This window comes from Brachyhypopomus gauderio, chromosome 5 (genome assembly GCF_052324685.1).
Source record: "Brachyhypopomus gauderio isolate BG-103 chromosome 5, BGAUD_0.2, whole genome shotgun sequence".
In the NCBI taxonomy this organism is placed as follows: domain Eukaryota; kingdom Metazoa; phylum Chordata; class Actinopteri; order Gymnotiformes; family Hypopomidae; genus Brachyhypopomus; species Brachyhypopomus gauderio.
Genome location: NC_135215.1, coordinates 28,214,147 through 28,227,467, shown reverse-complemented (window position 1 = coordinate 28,227,467; position 13,321 = coordinate 28,214,147). Strand labels below are relative to the sequence as shown.

Below are 13,321 nucleotides of genomic sequence, written 5' to 3'. Positions count from 1 at the left end.
AAAGGGAGTAACATGCTACAGGTTCTTTTGGCATTCCCTTATAAGCCACAGTATAAGTGTATATTTCAGTGTTTACATATGTGTATGTGTTCGTGTGTGTGTGTGTGTGTGTATGAGAGTACGCGTATGAATGTGGGTGTGTATGAGTATGTGTGTGTATGAGTGTGTGGAGGAGGAGTGTATGAGTGCATCCTCTAATTGTATATGCAGAATGTCTTGTATTACTGCAAGGCAGTGATGATGACTTTCTAGTGATGTCAGCAGTGGGGTTTAACCTCGTATATATATTTTGAAATTTCAACTTGTTTTACAAGTAGGAACAGACGTCCTCCGTGAGTCAGTACAGGCTTCAAACACGTTTAGAGCTGTGGCAAATTCTTCCTGGCTGTAAGTTAAGAAAGGGACACTTCTGAGACCAGGACAATACTAGCTACCAACACTTTACATTTTTCTTCAAAGCTCAGAACCTGTCCTGGTGGATTTCTATAACATCCTGGGAGGAAACCTCTGCTATTCAACACAACAGTAAGTATAAATGGATTATGCCATCTGCCTTGCTATAATATCTATTCACCAATATTGCAAAAATACACATATATGTATAGGCCTATATATATTTATATATATACATTTTACATTAAAATTTTATTTTGTACTGTTTTGCCTTGCTGTCAGACTCTCAGTAATTGGTTATTTCTGAGTACGGGTTCTTGAGTGGTCAGTAGGGCAAGGCAGCTGTTCTGCCAGAAGAACCATGGTCTTCAGCTCCCTTCAGCTTCCTTCAGCACCTACAGCAATGGCTGTTCTTCTTAACGGACGTTCTTTGGCGAGGAGGCAGCTCCATCATTCTCGTGCGCTTATGTCGTCCTGTGTTTGAACATGGTCGTGGCCGCCAGGGCATGAATGTTTTCACTCGACGGTCCGCGGGGCGCTGAGCAGATGACCAGCATGTCCTGTCACGCAGCAGGACTTTCACTACGCCCGCTGTGCACCTCATGTCCGTGGGAAGCGACAGTGTTCTTCCCCTTCCCCGTTGGAGTAAACTCCCCTCCTGCTGGTGGGTGATGAAAGACAAATGCAGGCTTCTCTAACGGAGTCCAGCGTAGGGGACGATGCAAGGTCCATGTATGTGCTGCTTTTTTTTTTAGGTTATTACTCTGCACACATCCAATAATTATAATGACTGTCAGAAAAGCTCATCTAGTATGAAACAGCCATTGCATAGGGATCGCTATCTCTGCAACGGGCCATCTGGGTTTCACTCCAGATCATTTGTGATATACAATAGCGCAAAGCACGTGCTGCTGTACTGATAGTCAGCAAATGTTAGCTTGACATGAACCTGTTTACGGTAATTAGAATCAGGTTCGTTGTATTCAAATTACAAGATGCTTTAAAAGAGATGAGGTGTGAATTTAATTGAGGGGAAAAGAGAAATGATGCAAAGTAAAAAATAAATTATGTAGAAACCATAAGAATTTAACAGCAAGAAACAACAGAGAACAACAGAGAAATCGGCCAAAGCAGGCCTGGAGGAAGTGTGTTTGCTCAGTTGTGACAATGGAATAAATGTGGAATATTTTCTGTGTTCCAGAGCAGACTCATGCAACACAGATGTGGAGATCCTTCTGTGTTCTTCTCTTCATTAGAGGAGCACAGAAGCAGTACAGAGGCAGAGAGAGAGAGAGAGAGAGAGAGAGAGGGAGGGAGAGAGATGAATGAATGAGGAAAAAAAACTTGTTAGATTAAAAGTAGACATTTGTTTTGTGTACACCGCACCCTGCCAAAAGGCAGCAATTTTCGCTGAAGTTAAAGCAGCTTTCCTGGCTTGGCCCCACTGGTTGCTGCCTGCCAGGAAAGACTTTTTTCACCTGTTTATATGCAGGTAAAGTAGACTTCTTAGTGGCCTCGAATGAGGTCCTTTTTTCCTAGCAAACGTGAAAAGTCTTATATAAGTGGAGGGAGGATCAGATGAGCTTTGGCCTACGACAGGTAGACAGGAGGGAGCTGAGACTTTAATGTAGATCCCTTGAAGACGAAGCTTCCCCAAGGAGGCTATTGCATAGAGAAAAAAAGGTTGTAAAATGGCAGGAACTGCACTAATTTGCCCTGCGATGCTTTACTCAAGGGCTTTTATCCTCAGACCAAGGCAGTGTAATAAACAGACTGCAACTTCTGGGTGAGGGGAGCAGCCTGGCCTGGTTGTTATTAGACACTAACGAGTGGGGTGGGGGGTAGGGGGTAAGAGAGATGGTTGATTTAAGCCACTACACCTAAAACTCGGATTTAAGAGCGTGTAAGTGTGTGACTAAGGTCTCTCTGGTGTCTCAGAGCAATCCCGTGCTGTGCTGAATGAGCAAGCCTGCTGTGTGCATTGGCAACGTTAGCAAGGAAGAATTCCTGAAATTCCCTTGATGTGCCTGCGTGCGGGACACTAATATAAAAGACAGCCGTGAAAATCAATGTATACAATTTTAACAATCTGCAGAGCATCGAAAGGTCTCGTTTCTGGGAATGCAGAAGAGCAATGAGTAATAAGATCATGAAGGCAGGGAAATGAACTTGGATGCTATTGCTTACATGAAAGAGATTATCATTATGACTGCCATAATAGATGATGAGCAGTAATTAGCATGCTTGAAATCAGTGGGGGTTTTATTACACTGAGGAACAGCTGCAACAGTTTTGAACAGTGAACACTGGTGCTGGCCAGTAGACTTGAACCCCCCACCCACACACACACACACACACACACACACACACACACACACCCTGGCCAGTGTGTGCTGCAAGGAGAGTGGCGCTCTCCTGCAGAGTGCTGGAGGCCCTCCAGAGGGCTAGCCAAACATTTGGAAGGAGGTGATGTTTTGTAATCCCAGACCAGCGTTCAGCACCACCAGATTATTTAGCATGGGGGATTATGTGGTAGTTGGATTAGATTATAGACCCTGTCCGTGGTAATTAAAGCAGAAGGAAATGGGGATGGGGTTTACAGAGGACCGAGGGCGGGTTCTAGGTTCAGACATTGTGGCTGGCTCTGCCCTTAACTAACCTCTGAGCAGCCAATAACAGGAAGTAGGTGCCACGTTCACGCATACACACTATCTGACAGATACAACACCCCAAAACTCACCCCAAATGCCCCACTTTCTCACACCAGGAATAAATAAGGCTGGAAAGAAAAAAAACTTTTTTCCTAAGAAAGGTCTTAGGAAAGAGAAAGAAGGCAGTCCTTGAAGGCATTATGCTGAGTTAGATGGGGAACTCATCAGAGCGCTTAGGTATCTCTCCAGCTGAGTTACAGGGAGAGGGAGAAATGTTTCCTATAACCAGCCTCCAAACTCAAAGAGGCTGTGCCTCCCGGCTCCCGGAGGCACTCGTCTGAACGGAGTTCGCAGGGTGTACTGGCTGGTGCGGATCCAGCAGAACGCCCCAGCAACTGCTGCAGTCAGACAAAGTTTCAGCTCATGATGCAGCTTGGACTTTGGGAGTGTGGTCCTTCAGGTCGATGACACAGAACATCACAGACCCGGCGGCACCAGACCCGGCGAGAACACAGGGCGCTTTTATCTACAGCCGGGCTGGCTGAACCCGAGCTCGTCTGAGGCACGTACAGCTCAGGATCGGGTGACGCTGAAGCCTGGAGACGCTGGGAAGGAGAGTCGAGTACCTCGTTTCCAAGGACCAGTGTATCTAAAACCTGCCATAGACAGGCCAGCTGTGGTCCTTAGTCACTGATCCATCACACAGACACACATACACACACACACGCACCGCCTGTAAAAGTCGTCAAACAAGACCACGTTGGGGAGTCACAGACAAAGCCAGCCTCCCTCAGAAAATGTCAGCAGACTTAGTTTCAAAGGCAGAAGCAGCATGGGGATTAATGCTTACAGGACTGACCAGTCCTAATCCTCAGAGCTCGGCTAATGCTCGCAGAGGAACGCTGTTATTCTAACATCTAAAGACCTCATTCATTACACCGCTACCTGCTGAGAGGGAGACAGAGAGAAAGACAGGCAGAGAGACAGACAGATGGATCAGTTAAGCTTTTCTATTTCAAAGAATATTAAGATGTAGAATGTTGCATTACCTATAACAGTATGATCTGAAGTGCGGTTGTATGCTTGCAGTACTCTTTGATGTGGTGTACTGTGTAGCGATTTCTCATCCATACTCGTTATTCATACTTTGTCATGAAACAAAACAGAAAAATTGCTCAAACATGTGGGAAAGAAATAACCTCACATAATTAATAGCTCTCTTGTCTCTCCTATAAGTCACTGGTGAATATAAAGGCACCCAGTGCCACAAGCCCGGTGTGTCTGTTCCTAATGAGCTTTGCCATGTCTCTGAATCTGGGGCTCTGGCCTCCAAACGCAGTTCATTACACGCACTAAATTGGTTCTTGTGGGTGTAAAGAATGTTGTGAACTTCCTTCCAGTGTGTTTTCAGGGGTGTTTGCACCTAGCGTGTGATTGTGTGTGAGTGACAAATTAGTATTTTCCTTTTATTTTTTACCGCTGCTCCCCACACACACACACACAATAATTTCCTTATCTCTACACTCTGAAATGCTCCTTTTGCGCCACCTTCTTGCCACATCTGGCTTCTCTCAAAACACACACACTCCCACAGTTCACAAGGGCTGAGTCTTTGTGAGGACTCCCCAAGCCCCAACATCCCCCTCCCACCCTTCCTCTCCTTTCCTCCTCTCCTCCCTCCATCCCTCCCACCCTCTCCCAGCCCTCCCTCGGCCGCAACCTGCACAGACAGTCATGCTGAAACTTTTCCCATCACCGTGCTGACCGGCCTCTGAGCCTCCTCTATAACTGCCTGAAGCAAAACTTCAGCCAGCAGAGCAAGAGAGACCGCCTTCCTGAGACCACCTGGAGCACACGCACACACACACACACACACGCACACACACACACACACATATACCAACTCTCACCGGGCTCACTTCGCATCACACCGCCTCTGGATTCCTCCGCAGCCACTGCCGTTCAGGCTGGGCTGGGTGATTCGACTTTCGAAGAGTTCCACGGAGATAAGAGGAAGCAGCAAGGGGAAAAAGGGACTGGTTCGGTTTTTTTTTTTTTAGGAAATGAGCTGTGCTGGAGAGACACTTTCTGGCTAAGTTGGTGAGATCTTTGCTCACCTTGACGAGGACATCAGCACCTGGGTTCACCTGGGGGACGCCTGTCTGGTGGGCTGCTTTTTGCTTGCCATCGTTTACTTGGTTGGTTGAAAGGCAGAAGTAAGTGGAGACTCAGAAACAGACATCACAGTGGGGAGAGTAAGTTCCCTTTCCCTCTTCTTCTTATTCTTTTTCTCTTTGTCCAGGTCTCCTTGGACTTGTTACATATTCCCCAACTGAGCTGGGTTTTGTTAAGTTTTTATTGTGGCTCACAGGACTTACAGGAATTCCTTTTTTCAATTGTATTTATTTATCATTCCTCTTTTCCTGAAGTTGACTGGACTGGTTCGAGTTAACGAACGCTGCAGGCTTCCAGGGTGTCCAGTCTGAACTCCCCAGCTCTCATTCTCACAAAACAGCAGGGGAAAAACAGCATAGTCATTTGTTTAGTGGTTTAAATGAATTATTCCATTGTCTGTTTTCACTTACACCCCAAAAATAGTATGACGCACACAGGGAAGAGTCCCATTGCCCTGTGTGCATCCAGGTCCACCGACCCCTGGGCTAGCTGCTCTGAACATTGGCCGCTGGACCACCTTTCTGTGTGCTGTGGTACATGGGGCTCTCTTCTGGGTCTCACGGCGTCTGTGCTGTGTTGTTGTAGGCCGAGGATGTTGTGTTCGTGGAGGATGCAGCAGCACTGGTGTCTGGCTGTGTTCCTGCTGTGCTCCCCCGTGCCCCACGACGGCAGGCCCGTCCACGCCCTCAGCAACAGAATGTAAGTTTGTGCATTTTCGTCGTCTGACGCTGAGACAATAAATGCCTTGTTTTCTGCTGCGTGAAAACACTTCGCTTTTTAACTTTTCTAATCGGCCGGAAATACAAAAGAAAAATATAATATTATCAAGAATTATAATACTAGTTCTACTACTAATAGAAATGTTTTTTTTATTCATAAAGGTTGCATATTACAGAAAGAACATAATAATAATATGATTATTATAATTATGATTATTTAGCTCATTTACTGCTCAGTAGGGGAGTGAGTTGTTTGGCTGTAATATGTTGGAAAATGCTTATTTGGAGAGCATGCCAGGAGCTGTTTTGATAGCTAGCGCCCACCTGTGTGTTTACTCAGAGGGTGAGGGAATGCCTGAATGTCCTGACCTGATGGAGCAAACCCTCCCACAAACTCCCCCCCACCACCACCACCACCACACACACACGCGTCTCTCAGATTAATGTCAGGTCGTCTCACTGTGCAACCTGTCCACCAATCTCCATTGCTTCTGACTCCCTGTGGCTGTGAGACTATGGCGTCATTCTTGGATGGCAGACAGAAGTGAGAGGCCAGCGGCATTAAGGCAGGAGCGAGAGCACTGGTCCTGGGCTCTCCTGCTCTGTGTGTGTGTGTGCGCGTGTGCATGCTCAGTGACTCACACTGGTGAGAAAGGCAGTGTGTGAGAGTTCACCTGTGCAGGTGAGGACCTGCCTCCCTGCTCCAGAGATACTGGGAATCCTGTAAATTTTCTGAGTTTCGCTGTTGAGCTGTCATTATTCCACTCACAGCCAGGAACGAGTAAAACACACCAGCACATGTCCAGAACACCCTCAGACCCCCAGCCAAGATAGACATGGACGTGCCTGTGTGGTCAGTAGGACGATGAGGGTGGGTGAGGGCAGCGGTGTGGGTGAAGGAGCCATGAGACGTACTCAGCCCCGGCCTCCTGCCCTGCTGTCCGTGCTCAGACTGCGGACGCACTCACCCCTGAACTGCATGGGGTGGACCCGGCTGCGGTGTTGTTGCAGGACTGATTCATACGTCTGTGTTTGTGTGCCTTTGTGTGCAAGTGTGTGTGCTTGTGTGGTCCTAACTCCCACACAGCCAAGTTCCAAACGTGTTTGTTGGGTTTGGAGGCTGGTGACTGGTTGTTGAGGATGTTTGGATGAGACCGTCGGCCTGAACATTCTTTGTGATGTTTAATAATCTGCATCTGCTTGCCAAAGACTGTGACGTGTCATTTGACCATTGCCCCCTGAACTTTAGTAAACATTTTGACTTTTTTGATTACATTGAATTGTGCAGTGGGCAAATTTTCTATGCAGAAATACATGAGCAACAGTGTGCAAAAACATGCACACCTGCACACCAAGCAAAGTACAAGAGCAATAGATACACCTGTAGGTATTAATCAGCAGAAACCACAGGCAGGGCGATGTCCTCCTAAGAACGAGAATTAAAGTACATAGAATAATTCAGCTGTGTCTGAAGGAATCTAAAGAGCTGAAAGTTTTCAGCTTTCGTCCTGATAATATCTCTAATAGACTCAATTCCCGCTCGCACAGAGGATATTAAAGGATCACACAGAGTCATCTGGGTCCAAACAACACAGGTCCTCTCTCAGCAGAATTCACAGATCTTTTATCTCCATACGGGTTCGCAAAATATCCAGAAGGGCGTTCACCATTTACAATAAGCTAACACTGACAAGTCCGTGGAGGCTGACGGGCTGCCATTCGCACAATACCTCCTACCAAAGTTTAACCTGGCCTGGCGCCAGGAAAGACCAAACACGTATGAGCCAGAGAGATCCACGACAGCCCATGTACAGGAGCAAGGACCTCCGTGTACTGGAGCAAGAACCTATCATCACCACTCTGTTTCTGAAACCAACACAGATAAGCGATCTTTATATTCTCAGATAGACCGAGCAGCACCAGCTGGGCATGTGCTGTCCGAGACATTTGCCTGCCTCTCTCCCTCTCTCTCTCTCTCTCTCTGCACCCGAGGGAGCATTTGAACTTGACTTATCAGAAGTAATAACAGAGCAAAGCTATCTGAGAATATAAAGATTTTCACAAGGCATCTTAAAGGAAAAATCTGTAGTGATATAAATATAGTTGCTCTTAACTGCTGTAGGGACCATTATTTGAACCAGGATATAAAAGTGTTGAAGCTGTTATTAATCATTATGTAACCTCCCCGACTGCAACATTAGAAAAGAGTGAAGGCTTTGGGTTCCTTTTTGTGAGCGGTCAATGTAAACTCTCGGTGAGGTGTAAGAACGGGCCCCTTATGCCGTTACTGCACTACTGGCAAATTCAAGATTCAATTTCAGAAACATTTTTTGATCCTGTTTTCTTATGCTACAAATTCATATATTTTGTTTTCCGTGTTGTTACAAAATTATCCAGTGCTGTGAAAACAAATGTAATTAAGATGGGATTTTAATTATGTAAGGGACTTTTCTTTACTGATTCTCCTCTGATCACAGACACCTAATATGCCTCAAAAGCAACTGCAAATAACTGATCTGATTGGGCACACTGATTAAGTTTAATGCCTACCTGGCGGCCTGATCTGTGATCTATGAGGTTTAATACCTACCTGGCTGCCTGATCTGTGCAAGGATCACTGCACTAAGGCTTTCTGCTGTGTTTCAACTGGCAATGGGACCTGGAGGGTGGCGAGGAACCCAGGATGAAAGTCAACAGTGGCAAAAATGATAACACAGTTCCATCACTTCTCACCCTCCCAATGCTGTCTCAGCGCCTACGTCCTTTTACGCTCCTTCTCTCTCATTCTCCCTCCTTCATTTCACTCGTTATGCATGATATCCTTCATGTCGCCATTTTCCTACTTTTCTCTTCCTCCGCCAAGACCCTTGTTTTTGTTCAGGCATGCTTCACCCAAATCGACAGGCGTATTGTGTTGGACAATACTCTGAGCCTAAAACCTGGTTTTGTTCTGTGTTTTCTGATGTATCTGATTTGGTGTTGGAATTCCCAAATTAACCAAAAAACATATCTTATGTCTCTCCTTACTATCCATGCTACACCAAGCAAAATATTCAATAAATAATATATACCAATCCATATGAAAACATTCAACAAATATTATATTTCAATCCACAGCTTATAAAAAGAAACATATAAAACTATAGGAACCTCACCTAAAGGTTGTGTGTTTTCAGTCTTGTGTGTAATGTAGTTTTCCACTGTTCTGGGCCCGCGTTGGGGGTTATTATAATTTGAGATTCAGAACAAGGGCTTCTTGTGTATGCTGACAGGCTCCAGTGTTCATATTTTACCTTCAGCTTGTCATTTTTTAATTCATATCTGTTAACCTATCTGCACACGCTGAGCACCTGGTTTCTCTTTTGTGGTAGCAATTTGCACTCCGAGGAGATTTCTAGGTCATAAATCTCTCAGAATACATGGCTAAAATAATGAGGAGTGACAGAACCGAGAAGCTCGTTCCCCCCGTAGCGCACGTGCACGATATTTAGGAGTCGCGGGAGGGGGATAAACGGATTTTCCAAAGAAAGGAAAACTCATCTCAAAAGGACCGTCGGGAAATACTCTTACGGATCAGTTTAACGGAACGGGGGAAAGGCAATATCTGCACTGTACAAATTTCGTAGCTTGATATTCAAATGGCTCAGATAATAAAGGTGCAGAACAGACAAACCTTACCCCTTACCTGTTGAGCTTTGGGTGGGCTTTGGCGAGTTCAGTTGAGATAAAGTTTCACACAATGAAGCTACGAATTCATTTTTGGTTGGCATATGGCATCCCACACAGGCAACATAATACATCTGACAGAATTAAATGTCTTAAACATCAAATAACATTTTTGTGTAGAGCTGTAGTGATGTTAAGCAGAAATACAGCAGCTTTAAGCGCATGCTAAGACATGACTGAACTTGTCCTGATGTGACCAGCCGTTGCACTCATATACTTTATTGCCATCTGCTGGTCGCTGCGACACGTACATCCTAATTCCGACCCAGCAGCTGCAGAAAGTGGGTCTCAGACCCACCACCGCTCTCTCTCTCTCCAGACTGAAACAGTGAATATTTTGAAATAGCACTGAATTATGCTTTACTTTGGCACATTCAAGGCACCAGCTCTGTGATATGTGTAATTGTTTCAAGACATTTGGACGATGTGCCCAGTATCCAAAACTGCATACGATAGCAGAGGGTTGTTTTACTGCAGAAGCTGTCAGAGGTACGGGCATTCGGACATCTAAATGATTTAAAGTGGGACACAGTGGCACCATTAATTAGAAAGAGTTTAGGCTGCCTGTCGACATTTTAATCATCTTTTCCTCCAACACATAGTTCAGAGTGTTTATTGGCTTTTGCTGTTGTACAGGAATGTACAGCTTAGGACAGTTTGACGCACAGCGTTTAAAGCAGTGAATCTCAAAACAGCTGAAAATCTCCTGGACCCCCTGCTGAATGGTTTAATGGTTCAACTTTTTCTTTGAAGGTGCTTCACCTCACCATGCTGATGTGTTTTGGTTAAATGCAGGGATGTGTAATCCTGGAAGCATTTGGGAATTTGCAGGAGCGAAAGTTTCAGTTTCGGAATGGGTTTCACGGGCTTCATTGCTTGGAAGGCCCCAGTGGACAAATTTGCTTCACAGTTGTTCATTAGTGTAGATACTGCTTCGGTTACAATGCACTGTGTTGCATTGTGGGTGAAGGCTCTAACTTTGAGAAACAAGGTATATACATAGCAAGCAGAATATGTTTGAGGGAAAGATGCCATGTTCTGAGCTTGAAGGTGCTGTGGCATGAACCAGGCAATCAAACAAATCAATGGTAGAGGACCTTCATTATGAATGACCTCCGGTCTTCATTTTTATTTCTCTCTCTCTCTCTCTCTCTCTCTCTCTCTCTCTCTCTCTCTCAGTAAACGGTCAGTGACGCACGCCCAGCTGATGCATGACAAGGGTCGCACGCTGCAGGACTACAAGCGACGCTCGTGGCTGCAGGCACTGCTGCATGAAGTGCACACTGCCGAGATCCGTGAGGTGCAACAGCGGGGCGGGGTCAGTGGAGGAGGGAACGGCATGGTGGGCATGCCCGGGGGTGTAGGCTTCAGCCTGGGAGACAGCATGGGCCCAGGCACCGCCCACCCGAAACCTGCGGGCGGCACCAAGAACATACCGCTCAGCTTCGGGCCGGAGGACGAGGAGGGCACCAACCTGCCGCAGGAGACCAACAAGTCCCAGACGTACAAGGACGGCGCCCTGAAGGCCGGGGGCAAGAAGAAGAAGAAAGGGCGCACGGGCAAACGCAGGGAGGGCGAGAAGAGGAAGAGACGCGCCCGCTCGCTGGGCTGGGCGATGGCCGATCTGGGCAGCGGCGTACCGCAGGCACGTCTGGGCAGCAGCCCGCGAGCAGAGCTGCACTAGAACACTGTCAGGCTCTGACGACGGTAAGCAGCCCCACTGCACTTCAACACTCGCACGCACCTCTCCTGTAAATCACACGCAATATGCTAATGGGGATGTAGTTTACTTACTGGTGAGTTGGACCACTGGAAGCTGCTGGACTGCATTGAGTAAGGAGAGTGGAATAAAATGGGCTCTGTGGATCTGGAGGCCACTGTCCCTCAGACCCATGTCGACACACACACACACACACACACACACACACTCATACATGCACATACTCATACACACACACACACACACACACACACACAAACACACATATGGACACGCACACACATATGGACACACACACGCAATCACATGGATGCACCCACCCACATTTCTCCACTTGCTTTTCGGTGCTTCCGCACAGAGGAACTGTGGGCTGTTTGATGTTGAGTGGAAGGTGGGAGACTGGCGGGGGTTCAGGGGTTATAACAGGGGTGTTTGCTCAGGGAAAGGTGTCTCCTTTGCATAACTGCAAACATGTGTAAGAATCCCACCATTTACCCATTCTGCCTTAGTGAAATAATGAGGCATCATCACACACACACACACATACACAAAAGAGACACACATGGAGACACATAGTACACCCCCCAGAATTACTTTGTTTTGTTATATTTTCAAAAGGCATCATAACCTGTTTGTGATGCGACACATATGGTGTATTATTTACTGAATTAATTGCAATGGAATAAATGATAGCTTGTTTCTGCTAATACAGCACAGCTGTGATTCTGAAGGTAATCTGAACCCTGTCTAAACTTCCCCTCTCTTCTTTTTTTTACTTTCAGATCCATGAGGACATTTTAAATGGACATGTAAATGTTACAGTGCTCACTGTAATAGTGATTGTTTGGAAAGGGATAGCAACATATTTATTGTTTGTAAATAATCGCAATGAACCAGACTAGTGACAAACGAATAATAAAAGATGGTAATAAAACATTATTCAGTGCTCTGTGGGTCTACAGATTTTGATCTTTGTGAATACTTTGCTTCTTTATTCTTTTTATTCTATATATATATTTTTTTTGTTAGGATTATGCCAATTATCAATGTCAGATTTGCAGTAATTTATTTTGTTTGAATGGTGTATTTATTTTGTAAATGTATCAAGGTGCTGCTGACCTATATTTTTGTACCATAATGCACTTTAGATATATAAATATAAATCTATATACAAGTAATGTTGTTAATTGATTTATTTTGAGGTTGAATGAAGAAAACAACCCTGCCTTTATGTTTCTTCCCACTTCTCTGTTTAGTTGTTTGTTTGTTCGCTTTGGCATCCATTTTGTTTATGTTTACTGTTTGTTTGTTTTCTGTTTTCTCTGCTGCTGACCTGGATGCGCCCTGTGTCATCCACAAATTCAGTCCTAAGGACACTATGTAAATGGTTACTCTCCCAGCTCATAGACTGCCCGAGACTGGACACGGGGTGTTTGTGTCACGCCTGGTTGGACCAATCGCTCAACCTGTACATAACCAGCACATGCTATTGACTGAAACCTTGTCCTTTGGCACTTGCACTGAGTGAACTATCCTGTATTGAATGGATTAAACATCTGAGTCACCTGCACGCTCTTGTCTCTCCTTCATGTTTTGTTTGTGTGTGTGTGCATCTGTGTGTGTGTATGTATTTATAATGGCAACTTGCAACAGTGCATGTAGATGCAAGTAGTACTGACCACTAAAACCATCACAAATTGTTCAATGATGTTGTCCATCACAGAAAATTGGCTCTTGCAGACATTTAGTGGTTTCACTGGTTTTTACATAAAAAAAAGCTCAGCAGTACAAATGATTTTCTTCAGATCCTACTCACACTCTACACACTCAGGAGACACTCTGCAGAAAACTCCGTTTAAAAATGCCCAGACCGTCAAGCAGTCACGGACAACCCATTTACACGTCTCAAACAGAGCTGCCTCCTGTCCAGACTGTGG

The 13,321-nt window shown here is 45.6% G+C and overlaps 1 protein-coding gene across 2 annotated transcripts; it reads left to right on the top strand.

Annotated features, from left to right (window-relative positions):
- Positions 1–308: 308 nt before the first annotated feature.
- Positions 309–12,954, top strand: pthlha (parathyroid hormone-like hormone a). 2 transcript variants are annotated; one of them, XM_077006883.1, is made up of 4 exons: positions 309–525; positions 5,805–5,918; positions 10,844–11,371; positions 12,167–12,954. In XM_077006883.1, the coding sequence occupies exons 2-3, from the start codon at positions 5,812–5,814 to the stop codon at positions 11,346–11,348; spliced, it is 612 nt and encodes a 203-aa protein (XP_076862998.1). In that variant the 5' UTR covers positions 309–525; positions 5,805–5,811; the 3' UTR covers positions 11,349–11,371; positions 12,167–12,954. The 2 variants fall into 2 exon arrangements, with proteins under 2 accessions (XP_076862998.1, XP_076862997.1); XM_077006882.1 differs by lacking the exon at positions 309–525 and adding an exon at positions 4,774–5,299.
- The last annotated feature ends 367 nt before the right edge of the window (positions 12,955–13,321 follow it).